This window comes from Diadema setosum, chromosome 20, assembly GCF_964275005.1.
Source record: "Diadema setosum chromosome 20, eeDiaSeto1, whole genome shotgun sequence".
In the NCBI taxonomy this organism is placed as follows: domain Eukaryota; kingdom Metazoa; phylum Echinodermata; class Echinoidea; order Diadematoida; family Diadematidae; genus Diadema; species Diadema setosum.
The window spans coordinates 16,709,286-16,728,323 of NC_092704.1; the positions used below are offsets into that span (position 1 = coordinate 16,709,286).

Below are 19,038 nucleotides of genomic sequence, written 5' to 3' on the forward strand. Positions count from 1 at the left end.
TATTTTGGAATCAGAGTAAATACTTGCTACGTTAGTGAATAACACCCCACTCGCAAAATCTGGGAAATTTAAAAAAGAGAATGAAAACCCCCCAAAGTATATGGCATATACAGTAGTCAGATGTTCTGATACAATCATCTTTGACATGAGGTAGTATGGAAATTTCCAGCATATATTGAAGAAAGTGAATGATAATATGATGCAATATCTTTTCAAGATGAAATGAATAGCAGACTCTGTACCTGATCTTGCCACAGAGACCAAATACAAGAGACAATCCAGAGGATTTAAAGAGGTCAGCCTGGCCAGAATAGCCAAACCAAGACAATCAGAAGCTTGTGTTCACACACAGAAACTGTCACAGTGACAAATCAATAGTGTTGCAACTCAAAACTTGTTTACCGGTATATGATCTTGCCAAGTGGTCAATGTACACACATATCTATTATATGGTACTGCATGGGCAATTATAGTCACAGCAATATAAACATTTATATCAAAGTTATATACTGTATAGGAATATGCATTGTGGAGAATCCTTGCCACCGCTAATTTGAATGATCTATACTGTGAACGTTATTGTAATTCCTACTCCTCTTCTGTGTACTCGCTTTTAAGTGAGAAAGTAAGTACAGTACATGTATATAAAATTATCACTAATATTATATCTCTTTATTGTGAACTATGCATTCCCTATATATTGATATAGAATATATGTATGACATCCATTATGTGTGCTAATTAAGGTTCATATGTGCTAGTCAAGGTTTAAAGTGTGGATATATATTTTAACGTCAAACTGACTACATGAAGAAAAGTCTTCAATGGAGTATAGCCATCTGAGTACTAAGTCATCTCAGACAGCTGAAAAAATGATTTACTGCAAAGAGAGAGAGAGTGACAAAACAAACCATACTATATTCTGAATTGTCTTGTCAATGGCAGATTCTTTTTTTCCTGCCAAACATAAAAACTGGGATATGTTAACTCAGAAATTGTGATTGTTCGTCCCGGATGAAAACATTGTCGGATAAACTCTCAGATTGTACCATCACTCATCTGGTTATGTTGGGATCAATTTACTGCCCAAATACAAATTTTTCTAAGAAGGAAATAGTCTTGAAGTTGGACTAATGAACTTAGGGTCGTACAAGCAACTAAATCTATAATGTTCGCATACTGTTCTTACTCGCTTGCTCTTTATCTGAAATGCTAGCCTTGCAGCTTTTTTTTATATCACTATTGAAGTACAAATTGCAGCTCTTCTGAAGTATTACAAGTTCTGCAGAGTAAACTTGCCAAAACACCAGTGTCAGACCCGATGTGTCACTGGTATTGGAATGAAATGTTTTAGAGTGGTTCTTGTCAGCTGCTCCCATGATATGAAATGGTGGTTGATTCAAAGTACAGTGTATTTGCCCAACCAGAAGAGCTGATGTACAATCACACCATTCAAAGTGAAAACTGTCCTTATTGATACAATTATGCCTTCATGGATGAAATTTATGTTCATTTATGCATATTTATCAACCACCTTGATATTTTTCCTTTTTCTGGAAATTTCACATTCATCGCAAAATGTATAGTGACATGCATGTTTCGTTTTTATCGACTTTTCCTATTTCAAAAGCATATGAAAACCTGATACAATTGAGATCAGGGTAAAAAAGCCTGCCATCTGTGGACTATGATAAGTTATTATGCATGTTTATCAGTTTTGGTGCCAAATCCACAGTTTATAAAGACATTTGATTAAGTTTTCGACAGTTTCAATTTCAGTTCATGAACTTTGCAATTTTTTTATGGTTCACTTTAGAGTTTCCAACATACCTGGTAGTCACTTTGGAAATATCAGAGACTGACTGAATGCACCAAAAGTGAACCAAGTCCAGGTAGCACTCAATCTTTAAAAAAAATTAATTTAATGGAGGGCTTCATTGAAGGAGAAACATGTCATCATTTGATCTGCTGCCTATGTACTACTTATCTAAGAGAAATGCCTTGATTTTTACTCTGTGTGTGTGTGATAAAGTGCTACCATCCATGTACCTACAACTGTACTACTATTCTCAGCTTTATACCTTATTTTATCTATCATCTGCTTTTCAGTGTGAATTTCCCATTGCTCCAAAATATGCATATATCAAGTAATAAATAGCTATGAGTAAAAACAAACAACTTTTGATGTTTTATTCTTCATGATCAAAAAGCGGTGTCATTTGTCATTTTCAAAGTGAAGAGAAATTCAGTAATATGATGATGATGATGATGACAATCCACAGCATCTGTATAGTGCTATATATCTGTTTTAGAAACAGTACATGTACAAGGGGATACGAATATCATACATGGAGTATACAACTCTTTCACATACACTTCTGATTCGAGATCATTATGTTTTTACGAACGCTAAACTTCAATCAAGAAGGGTTTGACAATTTGAGATAATTCTGATGATATTTATTTACACATTCATGTTCAAATTTATTTTACCCAAAGAGGTGTCACTTTTGCAATTAATTTTCCACAGGCATCACTTGTTCTACAATTGAGAAAACATAAATATATTTCACACTTACTGGATTCACATCCACGTAGCATGCGTGGGTCTATGTTTGTCTAGCCACTTGTGAGATTTGTGTCACTGTAAAAGCTGTTATTTTCGTGTACAGATATTTTTGCGAATGAGGTCACAGACATTTTAGCGAGATGTTATTTTTGCAATTTGACACAGAGGGTACAACACATTTATACACCCAGCATACACACCCTGCAACCAAGATCACTGCACTCTATGGCGCGTGAGGTTTGTCGACAAGATGTTAAAGGCATAATTTTCCATTTGCAGATGAAACAAAAACCCAGCATTAGTGCTTCAAAATAGTTCTAAAATGCGAGTTAGGAATAGAAACAACCAAAAATTTGAACCAGTATAATTAATGTTAAGTATTGTTAAATATACAAAATGTGAACAATAGTTATAATAAATGTTTCCAGACTAAACTGTCTACATCAGTTATGGTTTTATGAGAAAAATAGTGATATCTCCTTACATTTTAGGCTTTATTGCAAAAATTTTACATGGTAGGATGTTTTGTGATACAACTGACCCTACACATATGCATCAAAAGTGATATCTTGAACATTATTTAAATCACTGATCCCAAATGTAAACAGGATCTTCAAGGGCCAAGGACGCACATAATATCAGACATACATGTACTAGCATGTGCATATCCAGCCAACCATGACCATGGTTCTGCCCAGCTTTGAAGGTGCCAAAGATTTGTACCCCGTAATGAGCACGCTGATGTTTTTGCGCCACAATCAAGATCAAATGGCGATACTTTATCACATGCTGTTGAATTCATGGCCCAACAGTGATTTGTGAACTTTGCAAAAATTAAACCCTCGCAAATACCACAGCTTTGACAGAGTATAAATGAATAAATTCACGCTTGTGAAAATTGTACTTTGGTGTAGTGTCCTGCAGGCAGGGAGACACATTGTCGCATAATGACAGATAAACACAAGACACAGAGTAAATGACTCTTTTCAAACATCTGGTTGCCATGAAATCACATGAGTGGGATGAATTCAGAAACTGGTCTGTACTTATTAGTGCACTTCAAAGCACAAGTTTCATGAAAGGCTTACAAATGTTTTAAAGACAATGATCAATGTTGCAACTTATTGTACACTTAACTCCACATAGTCCCACATGCTACAGTTTGGTCTTGGTTATACACTGTACAGACAAGACTTCATTTCAACATAGTCAATGGAAATACCATTGTATCATTTGACACTTCATAATTGGTCAAAATTACAACTCTGTCCATTTAATACAGTCCTTTGTTCCACAACAGAAGTGGTGGAATTCCACAAAACAAGTTTGCATGCATCCTTTGGGTCTCAATGTGGCAATTTTACAAAATCATTGTAATACACTTCAGTTGCACTCATCTTTTAGTTTTGATGATGTACATCAAAATGGAACACAACAGTTTCTGAAAATTGTAACTGTAGCAAACTCAAACTGTACAAAAGAAATGTGAAAAGAGGAACAACCTCCCCCCCCCCCCCCCCGAAAATAACTAACTTTACAATGCGGTTCCTACACTGCATCTCTGGCCAAATTATATTTAAAAAAAATGTCACAAGACAAATCTAACATGAGTGATCTTGTCTCTTGTGTTTACATTCCTAGCTTGCAATATTTCTTGTAAGCAAGGGAATGAGAACTGTTTTGTGATTTGTTTGGTACTAAATTTCAGCTTTGTACTATCACAATGAATCATATAGATACAGTACAAACAAACAATTTCTTGAATTGATCTAGAGTAAATCTCAGTAATAATGATACTGACAGTAATGAGAAATCATAATCGTCATGGCAACAACAACACTGGTAGGATAAAAAGCTGAGGATCAGAAATATCTTGATGGGTCAAAACATGTCACTTTGGTATTATACATTGTATCTTTGTAGGTATCATTTTGCCAACATATTATTAGAAAAAAATCCCGAAGATGACAGAATATCAATACATTGAACCCTTCACTTGAGATTTAGCAGCATTTTATCATGAGTTATCATAAGTCATTGTTAGATGTTTTGTTATTTAGATGCACATGAGATGACACAGAGAAATGTTGGGTCCAACAGACATATGAAAGCTTGATAGGGCAACAAATAAAGCCATAATTTAGTTGGCGAATGTCAATTCTGAACCTAAACTGTACCACATATATCAGATAATGAAAAGTTGATGCATGGAAGCAATGTAAATGACATTGCACCACTAAAACTGGCTTAACTGAAATATGCAAATTTCAGTTGTCTAGCTAGTGTAGACTTGACCATGTCATTCATATTCAATAAGCATGATAAAAAAGGGGCTTATATAAAAACGACTAAGGGAAAACTATAAAGTGTTTCCTAAATAATTTTCTAAGTGACTTAAAATTTTTTCTCATGGGAGAACGAATATGTTAAGACTTCCAATATTCTTGTCCGATGGCATGATATTATAAACTAAGTTCTACAATTATATCATCATATAGAACATACAGCACGTACATAAATGAGTCATATCCTACCATAGGGATCATGTACTAGCAACACATGTGATTTCAGTATGGTAACTATATGCAGTACAATCATGTGATGCAAAATATTTAAATCCTTTTATACAAGCCCACATGCACACATTTCATTCAATGAAATCAAATATTCCCCTTTTAAAACCAAATTCATTAGTATTGGAGTATGTCCATTACATATATATACATTCATTGCTTGGCATGCACGTTATGGCTGTAACAGTTTATCTGCCAATGTGGGCAAACATGACATTGCTGCCCAATAATGCCCACCCGCAATGCAAAGATTGGCAAGACAACAATAACAAAATCAGGATGAAAGTCGGGACAGTACAGGGGGGCATTTCATGAAGCATTTCGTCTGACAACTTTGTCGGCACAATTGCTCTCAGCCAATCAGATGCAAGGATTTCAGTAGCTTTTAAGAGTTTGTCAGACGAAATATCCGACAAAATGCTTCATAAAATGCCCCCCAGGTTGACATCAGCCACACTCCACTGGCCCCAGGTCTTACTCTTTGGAAGTGCAATATAGATGGGTTGAATATCATGAAGCCATTTTGCAGCATATGCTGTACTACACAACTGACTCTCTATTTTTCACAGTGCAATTGGTAGCTCAAACTAAGAGAACTTGAAAATGCTATCAAAGTACTCACACAGGTCTTGGAAGGGGAGATCATCTGGCAAAGCAGATATCACCCTCATTTCCTATCAGATTGGCATCTACTTAGAATCGAAGGTTTCAGGCTTTCTTGCACTCAACAATTACTCTTTTAAGTCTGCTTGCAATGTAGTCATCACATGCAAGACATGTGACTCTGTCCTGCCCAAGAGACCCAGTGTTTCAGTGGGGTTGTCTTGCACAGTACTCGGTGGCTTCGATACGGACAATTGAGCTATGGTACCTGTTTTAATGAGCGTATATTAGCAAAAGATAATGATTAAGATAAAATTAAACAAAAAATATAATACAAATCTCTATGCTGTCATATGGAGATGACAGACACCATCACGACATGAGAGCAGAATTCTTTCATCAAGAAGACGAATGATTGTATTCCATTTCAAATGTCCGTGCCATGTCTTTACAGTCTATTGAAGGATTTTCCTGGTAGAATGCGGCAACCTTCCCTTCATATTAGGCTGCAGTAGTTGCTGCATCCTCCCTGGTGCATCGGACCCTGTTCTCTGACCCTTAACCCCTGCCTGCTGTGGTCATTCTCCCAGAGTCCTGGAGTCTGGATGATCTGGTCATGAGAGCAAAGCAAAAGATCAATTATCATCCATGGTATATGTCAGAGGAGTATAATTTGATAACTGTTTCCTGCTTTTAACCCAATCACCATGACTTTGTAATCCTTACAAAATCGAAGGTCTGTATTCTAAACAAGGAGGTGTGATAGCAAACTTGTAGCTCAATTCCAATCAGTAGATGGTAAAAAGACAATTAGCACACTTGTGTACTGAAATCCATAAATGTGCTTCACTCCAATATTTTGAAATTCAAAACTTGATATCATAGCTGCAGAAGAATTTCACCAGGATATGGTGGTTGAAATACCAGTTCTCATGCCAAATCTAATACAGAAATCTACCAGACTCACATACAAAACATCAATAATCACAGACCATGTGGGGAAGACACCCAGTTTGTAATAAAAGAGGACCACAGTAAACTAGGAGGATCCATGACGGAACAAGACTAGGGATGGGGGTCACATACATTTGGACTTTCTGATTTTCTTAATTACTGACTTGTGACAATCAGAAAATTGGTGGCTGTCTTCAGACTGCATATTAATGATATCTCAACCTCAGAGGTCAAAAATGTCACAGGAAAATTTATGCTTTGGGTGTGATGTGAAAAGCTACTATATTAAGTCCCATGGTATTTTAAATTGATCTGTTATGTTGCAATGGCTAATCTTCTGCATGCCTCATGGTTTTTAGCTTCTATGCCACCACCTGAAAACTTTGTTTGATTTATGACAAGCTCTTATCTTCAAATGTTTTTGTGGAACTTTTTCAATATATTGGGAAAAATACATATATACGTAAAACAATTCAGAATTTCAAGAGACTACAACCAGAAATTGTTCTTTCTACGACATAGAAACATGAAAAAAAAAATGGCTATCCACTCTGCTTTGTAAATCTTGCCACATGAACCAATGTGAAAAAAAAGTTTCATTGCACAACTCTCCAGATTATCTTGCTTCCTCTCAGGATATACTGCCCTATGAAACTTCCTGGCATGAAATAAACGAGAGAAAAAGAGGGAGAAATAGAGAGAAAGAGCACAGGGAGAAAGGGAGAGAAAGAGAAAGAGAAAGTGAGAGTAAGCATGCTCTGAAAGAGCTAGAAATGTCCCTCAAGTTACACTCAACATCTCCCATATTTGGCAATTGTTTTATGTCCCTCAAGTTAAACTCAACATCTCCCATATTTGGCAATTGTTTTGCACACTATTATCTTTCATTCATCACATGCACTCAATGTTATCAATTCTCCTGATGGAATGAAGATAATCAAAAGACACAGTATGCAATGTTCTGTTTTTCTTTCCTCATTTGGCTGAAACTTGCTGATACCTGTATGACTCATGTGTTCGTTAACTGCTATCAAAATCACTGATGGCCTTCTGTATTAAATGATGCTTCAGCTGTACACATAAGTGCAGTATGACCAACTAATGGCCAACATACACATACATCCTATACAGTAATGAGTGTAAACTACACACTGTATAAGCTGTTATTTTCGCGAGGGTTTAATTTTCGTTAATTTCACAAATCACAGTTGGACCGCAAATTTAACAAGTGAAAATATCACCATGTGCTAAGGTAATAATGCGCTTGTAAAGGCCTCTGTGTCAATTGGCGAAAACAGCATCTCACGAAAATGTCTGTGACCTCCTCATTCGCGAAAATATCTGTGAGCTAAAATAACAGCGTATACAGTACACTATATTCCTTTTGAGTGATTACATACAATCAAGTAAACACATTCCCAAGTTATCACTTTACCCATAACGTACAATGATAATCATAATTATAGTAATTATGGAATCACAGGAAAATAGTTACTTTTTTGATAAAGTTATGAATCCTTCCTTTACAGGGTAGTATGAGTGATGTACTTTACCTTTTCCACAAGTTCTTCAAAAGCACACTGCACCCCATCTCTTGTCTTGGCGCTGGCCTCAATGAACAGACAGGAGTGTTTCCGGGCAAACTTCAGTCCCTGTTCCCTTGACACCTCTCGCTTCTCCTGGAGGGCAAAGCATTGTGGGTAAATGAAAATAGTACAGCCCCATGGGATGGATTTGATGTTTAAATCTAACTGAGAACTTCAGCATCAGTGGGCTTCACATGGCATATCAAAAAGCATGCCCAAGTGATAGAGGCACTGCTTTAATGACAAAAAACACAACAACAACAACAACAAAAACCAAACCAGCCACATCAAGTCACATTAAACTCACAAAGGTTATCTAAATTTAGACCATGGTTTAAATTTAGTCCGTGGACTAAAATAGGCATGAAATAGGCATACCTTTGACTTGCGCGTTGGATATGTGCAATTGTTGTTGGACATCTGTTGGCATACACATTCTGCCATGCGCATTTATGCAAAAGAAGTTTGCATAAACCATGGTCTAGATTTAAACTACCTTTGTGAATTCGGGCCCTGGTGACTGTAATTTCCCACAATACTGTTTGTGTAATGTCCATGGAAGCAAACTGATTGTTTCTGATTCCTAAGGTGTTAGGACAGGGAGTGGTCAGTGAAAATGGGTGGTTTAGACTGGTCTAGAGACAGATTAAGCAATGGTGATGAATGTGTGGTTTAGATAGATCCATTACATCTCTCACTCTGGTTTCATTCTGAACCCACTGAGCAAAAACAAGGGAAGCCATTAAGGTTTGGTTTTGGTAAGTTAAGACCAGCCTGGTAGCAAAAAGCTTATTTATATTGTAACAACAGTCCAAAATAAAGAAATTTGTCAAAATTTGTGCGACGTAGTCCAAAACATGTTTTACTCATTACTTTTAATGTCTTAAAGAAATCTATATACACTGTAGGTCTGTTGCATCATTGATCTTGAATACAATGCTAGATAAATGCAATCTGAGACATAACAAACATCAGTTGTAATCATATGCTAAAGACTCCAACTCAAACACTTTAGGTATTAGGTTTTTCCTATTGCCTTAAAGAAATACCATGCATCCCCCTTTGTCAGGATGATGCTAAACAGTGACAGGATAGCTTCTCTTACCATGTCAATCTTGTTGCCAACAAGCATCTTGATAATGTCAGCTTTGGTGGAATATGTGTCAAGCTCATTCAGCCATTGCCCCAACCGGTCAAAGGTCATCTGGTTGCTGACATCATAAACTAACAAGGAAAACAAGCAAATGAAAAATACATACAATCCAGATGATTTTCAGAACAAAATGTAACAAGTTGAAGTATATCTATTCCTGTAAAATATAAAAACAAGTTTAATAACAGCATACACCCCCTTACCTCTGTCATCATGATTATCATGATTTTCAGAACAAAATATCACAAGTTAAAGTATATCTAACCTTTGAACAAGAGACCCGTGGGTCTAGCGCTCACCTGAGTATCGCAAGTTCACCTTTCACGCAGTCACTAATCTAAATTATTCACAGCTCTACCAAAATTTGACCAGGCATTCTCAAGTAGAAGATGAAAATGTACAATAACGGCCCAAATTTTTTAAGATTCCTTAATTATTGGGGATTGGGGCCCCCTGGGGCCCTCTGGGTGGGGCATGGTGCCCATTTTGATAAATTTAGATCCTGACCCCCTAGGGATGCTACCTGCCAAGTTTGACGAAAATCCATCATGAGGTTTTCAGGAAGAAGATGAAACTTCAGTCATTAATGTACTCACTCATAGTATTATCTTAGCTCAAATTGAGATCCTAACCCCTTAAGGATGCTACCTGCCAAGTTTGGTGAAAATGGGTCATGGGGTTCTCAAGAAGAAGATAAAAATGTACAATTTAGGCCCCATTAGGACCCCTCCTCACCCCCCTCCCCTGGGTCCCAAGGGGGGCACCCCTGATTCTGCCATGAACAAACTTGAAACTACAGTCATCAATGTACTAACTCATAGTATTAACTTAGCTCTATCACTTCTGGTTTTAGAGAAGAACATTTTTAAAGATTCCTTAATTTTTTTTTTTTTTTTTTGGGGGGGGGGGGTTTGGGCCCCCCTGGGGGCCCCCTGGGTGGGGCATGGTGCCCATCTTAACAAATTGAGTTCCTAACCCCCTAGGGATTCTACCTGCCAAGTTTGATGAAAATCAGTCCTGGGGTTTTCAAGAAGAAGATGAAAATGTAAAAAGTTTACGCACGACGCACGACGGACGACGAACGACGAACGCTGAACGAAGGGCGATCGCAATAGCTCATTTGAGCCTTTGGCTCAGGTGAGCTAAAAATCTACAACAAATCTAATATTAACAACAATACACCCCCTCCCTGTCATCATGATTACCAACCTGTGTATGAAAGGTAATGATAACACTTTGTGCTAGTGACCCCCTGGGAGTTAGATAAGAATGCTTGGAGAAAAAACTGCACTGATACGGAAATCACCGACAACCCCTGTGTATTGCACCATATGACTCCTTATCTCGATGCTTTTTCCACATCCTTTATGATCAAATGCACAATGTTTATGTCAATGTCATCTGTAAATTTTGTTTTACCAGGCCTTTTCTCTCATGCCTCTCTACATTTAAAAGTTCTGCAGATATTCCAGCATGCCACAGTTAGGAGACAATAGGCCATGACTGGATATCATCTAGTAACAGGAATGGTAAATAGAGACCTTACGTACCTAAACACCACAGATGAAACACCACAGTAGTTAACCATAAGAATAGAAACTTGACAAACTTGCCTAAACTTGTCTATTCTTGTTGATTCCACCTATTAAATCAAACACTGTGTAATCACATGGTACTCCTTCACTTACGATTGTCATATTTTGAGGTATAAAGCCAGACACACAAGATGGTACTCACCCAATATCACACCTTGAGCTCCTCTGTAGTAGCTAGGTGTCAGAGTTCTAAACCTTTCTTGACCTGCAGTGTCCTGGATGGAAGAAAAGAGGAGAGCATAGTAGTTTATTTTTACCATTACACATTTCTGTCATTTAAAACTGACATTATTGCATGCTATGTGATCACAAGATACAACAACAGCATTTGGCAATTAATAACACACATAACCATAGGCATAATAAAAAAGGGATACTTTACATCTTTTCTTGAAATTGTGTGATGGCAGGACATTAACATTTTTATGCAAATAATGACTCAAACTTGACAATTATGTCTGTGTTTTTTCAATCTTGAAGTTCAATCAGTATCAGAGTTGGCAAAGGTATCTGTATACATTCAAATAATGCTTGTGCACTAGTGGGTTTCCAATGAAGTTGAGGATGAATGCATAAAAGTATCAGTACGCATTCTACACAAGACACAAGACAAGTGTGGATTGATATTACATTCTATTTTTTTTTCTAGTAAAGCGCTCCCTAACACCCCTCCCCCCTTCAGTAAAAAGAGGGAAACATTGCATTATCATACATTTATGATGTGTCTGCTTACCCATATTGCAAGCTTTGCCTTATTTCCATCAACAGTAAGAGTCTTGACTTTGAAATCCACACCTGTTGGGAAAAATAAGATTTGAAAAATGTCACTCACAGCACTCCCTATGATCCTATGTACAAATCAGAAAAAAAAAATATATTTTTTGTTTGTTTGTTTGTTTGTTTTTGCAGATAGAGGGAATTATTAAATGGTGATGGCGGTGATACATTTTGTGATTGAGTTTTGGGTTGGGAGTTTGTGGACACTGATTTTACTTCATCCCCACAGGGAGTAAAGTGTTCCACTTCTCTCAGATGTCTAGACACACAATTTGTTCTAATTTGGTCTCACAGTTACTGTATATTCATAGCTGCACATACATGTATCACCAATATTTCATTGAAATTAAAAACTAGCAATATGATGACCAGGAGCTATCAGTCTGGTAGTGAAAAAAAAAATGGTGATATATGCTGCTTCAATCAATATATTTACATCTTTTTCTTAGCTCACAGATGCTTCATTTTGTTTCATAGACTTTATCTCCAACAAGAATGTATTTTACAATGAAACATTTGAATACACATGACACATACACATAAAAATCAAGGCAACAATGTAATTAGAAAAAAAAATACTGTGAAACAATGATATTTAATTGTAATGTTGTATGTGGTACACTAAGTGGGGTAGTCTCAGAAAGGAATTCTGGTACTGATTTTAGCAAATGCTCCAGGAATTGAAGTTTCAGACAAGATGACTGTCCATCATCAGCAGAGACAAAAACAAAAACAAAAACAAAAAAACTCTGCACAATGCATCACAAACCACTTACAATCTATCATCTTAACATGTAAGCGCAAACATTTAAATGGTAAGATATATTTTTAAAGAGAAACACACACACACAGAGTTCTGGCAATTTTTTTTTTACTGCACTTCATAGCGCAAGATGTTAATTCTTACATTCAATCACATTAAAGACTGAATGATCAGCCACTGTGACAATTAATGAATACTGCATTTGAAGTTGTTAAGTTATGATTTAGAATCCCATGCTAGCATTTGGAAATATTGTCTGCTTTTTCAGTTTCATTCAAAAACAAAGGTTTATGCAGCAAAACTATGGACATTGCTAAAGAGCCATCATACCATATGGTGACCCATTTTTCTCCTCTCATCAAGAAACTTGTACTGTACATCTACACAAATATAGAAAATAATTCAACTCAAAAGTGCATACATTCTGTAATTCACATCTAAGTATTGCCAAACAACTGTATTTTCCCTACAGGTACCTAGTTATCTTACCTATTGTAGCTGCCTGTTCTGGATCAAATGTGTCATCTGTAAATCTAAGCAGCAAACTGCAAAACAACAAAAACAAACAAACCAGTGCATGACAATAGTGAACATTTTGGATGGCAAGGAGAGTCCTAGAAATCAATAGAAAAAAAAAATAACCCTACAACATCCACATGGTTTTGTATTTTGTTGATCATGTCATCCAGCAAAAAGTATGTCTTGTGTGCAATGGAAATGTGAAGTTCCATGTACTTTATTTCCTTTCCATATTTTACAATTTGAATATAATTCAAATCCACTGTTGCAACAGTGCAAGAACAGAGGACAATGGTGACTCCCATGTTATGTGTTGCAGTCGAAATTTTGTTCGAGATTGATGCAGCATGTGTCTTTGCATTTTAAGCAACATAAGAGCCTGGGGGAAAAAATATTTTGTTATTATCTATTTATCTACTTATTCATATTTCTTTGGGTGGGGGATTTAAATGCCAGAAGAATTCATCTCTGTCCCTCGTCTTGGCGGTGATGCCCGCAATCAATGTGCTAATTACTAAATCTGCAGTGCACTGTTTGTCGTTCAGGTAAAATTTGTGTTTCCTTCACTTTGAATTACTTGCTGGTTACATTTTTCCCTCCTTCTCTCTCTCCTGTTTTACTTTTTAATCTTCTTTTGTTTGGTTGATTACTTTCTATTTACTCTTGACACAAAAGTATCCAGAGTCAAGGCCGACACAGTGCTTTCTTGGAGGCTATTTACATTCAAGTTTTTAACTGTGCCCCCTTCATGAGAAACAGAAAGAGGTAAGTTTAAGTATCAATGGCCCCACTTCAAGGTCCCACCGCATTCTGTGAAGGGGAATGCTTGTGGCAAGACTGAAGACGGGGGAGAAAAGACAATGAGAATGGGGTGGAACCCATTTAAAGAAAATAAAGTTGACTAGATCAGAATGTACAAAAATGGAGAAATTACAGTTTATGCCATCAAAATTAGCATATTAGGTCATATCAAAGGTCTAAGTGCATGATTTGCAAACTCAAATATGTGCTAACCACAAGCCTCGCACCATATCACTACTATATCAGGTATGGGGATACCCCCCAAACCCCCGGCCCCTAACGTCATTAGTAAGAACAAGCATAGACTAGTAGAGTAAAACCACCAGTTTTCGGATGCTCTTCTGCAATATTTGTTCAACTCAAATAATACATACAAAATTATATCTACAGTAATGTATGTTAAATATATCAAACTACTTTTTCCTCAATATAGATTTTGCTAATTACATCAAAAAATTTCACAAAAATCGCAAAATATTATCACCTTGATAATCCCCCATAATCCGTCCGGCCTCTCCAGAATTCGGACGGGCGCTAAATTCTGAATTCTGGCGAGTTGGCACTTGCATTCAACCCCTGTACATTTAGTCACTGCATCGGCACGTACGGAGATTTTGTTTTTCTTTTGTGTTTTTGAGGATGCCATCACACTCTGAGCTTGCAATAAGCAAAAAATCTCGCAACAGAATGGCATATTTCTCAATTTTTTTTGTTCTTTTTCGGCAACACTGATTCTTAACACAGGACTTAATTCGCATGCGCTTTGGAGATGTGCCGATTCTGCATTTTTGACAGCAAAATTTGGGATTTTAGATGGATTTTTAAACGATGTGATATGCGTGTCTTGTGACAATAGAATTTGCTGGCTTGTGAGATGTGATAAGTGTCTGGATTCTGGAGGCCGGCTGAAAACTGGGGGTTTTACTCTATTACGTTAGCTGCTTTATCTTAATCAATCGGAAGTTACATGTCCCTCAATCAATTGTAGGACTATTATTGTAATATTTACAAATGAACATTTTAAAGGTGCATAGTCCCGGTAGTGTAGAGGGCACTGTTGATGATACTGCGATCACTGTTAGCGTTGATACGAAGATTGCCGAGGTTGAGCTGTCATCAAGAATAAAGCACGTAGGCCTAGGTGTTGCTAAGTAACGTTGCCTTTGTTGTCTTCTGTGCGCATCACGCAGTCTGTAGTAAGAAATGCCAGGGTGCGTGCATATGTGTTTCTTATTATGACATCACAAAAGAAGTTTGCTAAAGCTGTCATCCCCTTACTTAGCCGAATCATGAGCCGAACTGTGATCGGACCACTGGCTACAGTGGATCGGACTTCGTCGGACTCGGGGAAGTGGGCCACAGCGGCCGTAAGTGCTAAAGAGGAGTCAATAGCCAGACTGATAGCGTAGGTCTCTAGACTTCTATAGGAGACTTGCACCATGCGCCCGTGTATGCATTCAACTAAAACACCGGGACCATATGTACCTTTAAGTTATTGTCAGAATGATGACTCTACAAATGTACCTCCCACTAGACTAGATGCTGTTAAATGTTAAGACTATTACTTATAGGGCGCTAGAATTTCTAGATAACTCTATAGGCTTAGCCTCTTCTAGGCTCTAACAGTTACTGATTTCTAGATTTTCTATAGGCCTAGCCTGACCAGACCGCTGTGCAAACAGCAGTCTGACATGTACTAGTGTTTAAACGTTGTAAACGACAGTCGCTTTTGACGGCAAGACCACAAAAATGTCTTTTATTTTGTTTGATTTGAACAGTAATACCACCCACCTATATCGTATTTTGCTGATGGTTGAGTTGAATTTGGTGTTTTGTTGGTATCCAAACCTTATTGTTGAATTTTTCGGAGTAGATTGTGCGATGATTCACAAAATCAACGAACTACCACGAACGCTCAACCCGAGGTACCGTGGTAGCATTTTATGTACGCCCGTGCATTTCTTGTGTTATGTAAAGCTTGTCATCTTCTACGTACATGTATTTCCGCGCGTGCTGCTCTCAGGATTTGACGTCACTTCCGCTCCCACTAGCTCATCCACTTCAGCCCCGACTATAACTACGTTGTAGTATAGGAGAGTGATTGCTATTCAATAACGCGCAGAAGATGAGAAGTGAAGCAATACGGACGCTTACAGACCTGATTTTAAGGACGGATTTCGGTGGGTTTTTGACGTAATTAAAAAGAATACGCATAAAATTTGCCGATTATTGAATGATTATCATAGATTACGGGGATTCCTTATATTTTAGTTTTCCACGATTAATAAAGATATTCATGAAGGAAACGTACACCCACTGCTGAAAATAACAACGTCTGCAAAGGAGTAACAAGTTCAGTTCGGGAAACCCACTCACAAGGGGGGCCCCTCCTTATAAGTAACCCGTCCCCCTTATAAGTAACCCCGTCCCCCTTATAAGTAACCCCCGGGGCACCCCTTATAAGGAGTCTCCACGCTTTTTTGCAATGCAACGCGAAAATGAAAGGACTGCGGCAATTCGCTTGATTATGTCCATAAAGCTTCACAAGTTTCCTAGTTACTCACGAAATTTGAGCAAAATCGGTTCGAGGCATCATATCTAAAATCATGGATTTGAATGCGATGTCAAACGACCCATGCGAACGCTGAAATGCGAGCGATTACTGGCGTGAGTGTCGCCAGGCGCGGCGGCGCGGCAATGCTTGAGTGCAGACGTGGCGACTGAGTACGGAGACTTTCGTTCATTCAGGTGGCTGTCTGCACTCAAGCATTGCCGCGCCACCGCGCCTGGCGACACTCACGCCAGTAATCGCTCGCATTTCAGCATTCGCATGGGTCGTTTGACATCGCATTCAAATCCATGATTTTAGATATGATGCCTCAAACCGATTTTGCTCAAATTTCGTGAGTAACTAGGAAACTTGTGAAGCTTTATGGACATAATCAAGCGAATTGCCGCAGTCCTTTCGTTTTCGCGTTGCATTGCAAAAAAGCGTGGAGACTCCTTATAAGGGGTGCCCCGGGGGTTACTTATAAGGGGGACGGGGTTACTTATAAGGGGGACAGGTTACTTATAAGGAGGGGCCCCCCTTGTGAGTGGGTTTCCCGAACTGAGTTAGAGGTGCAGCCGCTGTCGCTTCGCGACAGCGGCTGCGTGTAGTATACTTGGGTGACCCGCACCTCGTCGTAGTTAATGTTTGCCCATATTTGAATCAAATTTCGCCACTGAAATTCTTCGAAATCCAACTCACATACAGGAAAAATGCTGATTATTCCAATGGAATCACAAGTTCACTGATCGATATTGAAAATTTGCAGCTATCGTCGTCATATGCGAACGATGCGAAAAAGTTGCGCGCTAAGGAAGGGGCCCGCAACTCGTCACCCGCTCTCCCATAGACTTAGCACGTAAAAGACGTGTGCGGGTGACCGTGATGTTCCCATAGACATACACGTAAAAGATGCGTGCGGGTGACTTATAACACGTATTCCTATAGCCCTATTAAAATTTCACATTTTCGCGAAACACTGTTCAGTTTTCACCACAATTTGCTTGGTTGTGGTAGCCCTGCCAATTTTCAAGCATACTGAACACAGTCCCGGGCATACATTTTTGTTTAGTGCGCTCAAAACAATTTTAAGCGGGGTGACGGTATTCGGGCCCCTGGCCTGACGAGGTGCGGGCACCTCACTATATAGGCCCAATTGTTACTGTTAGAATCTATTTATGAGCTGATGAGATAATGTTTCAGATTAGAATGTTGGTCAACTGAATAGAATTTTTACTCAGAAATTATTGTTATTATATAACGTTAGAGCCTAATATAAAATAATAACGGTTACAATTTAGACTTCTATTCATCATGTTTATTGAAACAAGATATGATGATCTTGTTTCAATCGGCACCCACCTAGATTTCCCAACTCCACTTTCACCAATGATGAGAATTTTGAGAGTTGTCAAGATATCGTCTTCGTCCATGGTTTCTTTCCAATCCTGAATTTCGAGAGGAAGGTCGTTAGCTCCCGGCAGGAAAAAGTCACTCGTCCGTTGAAATTGGCCTTGCCTAGAGGTCTATATCCATATGACTAACAAGTGACTACTCGTATGATTACGCAATCTGATCTGAGGCCGACTAGTTGTAGCTACGTCGTAAAACTTGATTCGATGCTGCATTTATGACACACTGCATCACACGTAGCTAAATGGGCACCGCGCATACAATACGTACATGTACTGTACGTTAGGATCTGTGAGTCACCCACCAGCAAAATTCCGCACTGTGCGCAGTACGTAAATGTTCGTACGTTTCTGAAATTGCGACTGAATAAACGTAAACACTTCAGGGGAAATTCTGTGATGGGATTTCTTTGTGAGCCACAGCTCCGTCAGGGCCTATACACGTTCACACATGGTGTGAAGCTGCTTTGGATGATGAGGTTATGATGGGAGGTGGTGGTGGTGATGATGATGATGATGATGGGAATCATGAGGATGAGACGATGATGATGATGATGATGATGATGATGATGATGATGATGATGATGATGATAAAGGTAATGATTAAATAGGCCCTATGCACTAATTGCGATTGTTATTATCATATCATCATCATTGGTTGGTTGATACTGTTATCTTTTCTGTCTAAACCTGGTTATAAAAAACAGTACTCTATTCTAAAAGCAGCACCACAGGAGGGAGGAGGGATAGGGATCAGAGGGGGAGATCCGAACAGCCTTCTACATAGGCATTGCTACTGAACACTCATGACTATGATCATTTAGATTTTTTTTTTAAAAGATTGATAAACGCTGTCTATGATCAGTTAAAGTAAAAATAATAATATTAAAAATAATTTACCTTCCAACTGACACAGACATAGGGATACCACTGATTTAGGGAAGTTTAGTTGAGTTTCACACAACGGGTCACTCACTTCCTTTGTTCTTCTGTGAGTCCGTGAGTGAGCTAGGGACCTTATGTGACAGAATTGAGAAGTGAAGTATAAGAAATTAAAAAAAAAAGGATTTTAGGCCCTAGTATATCAAATTTTAAATAACTCTATATGCAAAACATGGTAGGAAGTCACAGAAATGGTGCCACCCATGTGACCCATGGGGGGCTGGGGCAGCAGCCCCTCCCCCC

At 38.2% G+C, this 19,038-nt stretch overlaps 1 protein-coding gene across 1 annotated transcript; it reads right to left on the reverse strand.

The window, feature by feature from the left end:
* Positions 1-4,117: 4,117 nt before the first annotated feature.
* Positions 4,118-18,015, reverse strand: LOC140243277 (ras-related protein Rab-18-B-like). Its single transcript, XM_072322947.1, has 7 exons — positions 17,804-18,015; positions 13,063-13,118; positions 11,767-11,828; positions 11,176-11,248; positions 9,391-9,509; positions 8,253-8,378; positions 4,118-6,355 (listed from the first exon to the last, which is right to left on the reverse strand). The coding sequence occupies exons 1-7, from the start codon at positions 17,872-17,874 to the stop codon at positions 6,242-6,244; spliced, it is 621 nt and encodes a 206-aa protein (XP_072179048.1). The 5' UTR covers positions 17,875-18,015; the 3' UTR covers positions 4,118-6,241.
* Positions 18,016-19,038: the final 1,023 nt, after the last annotated feature.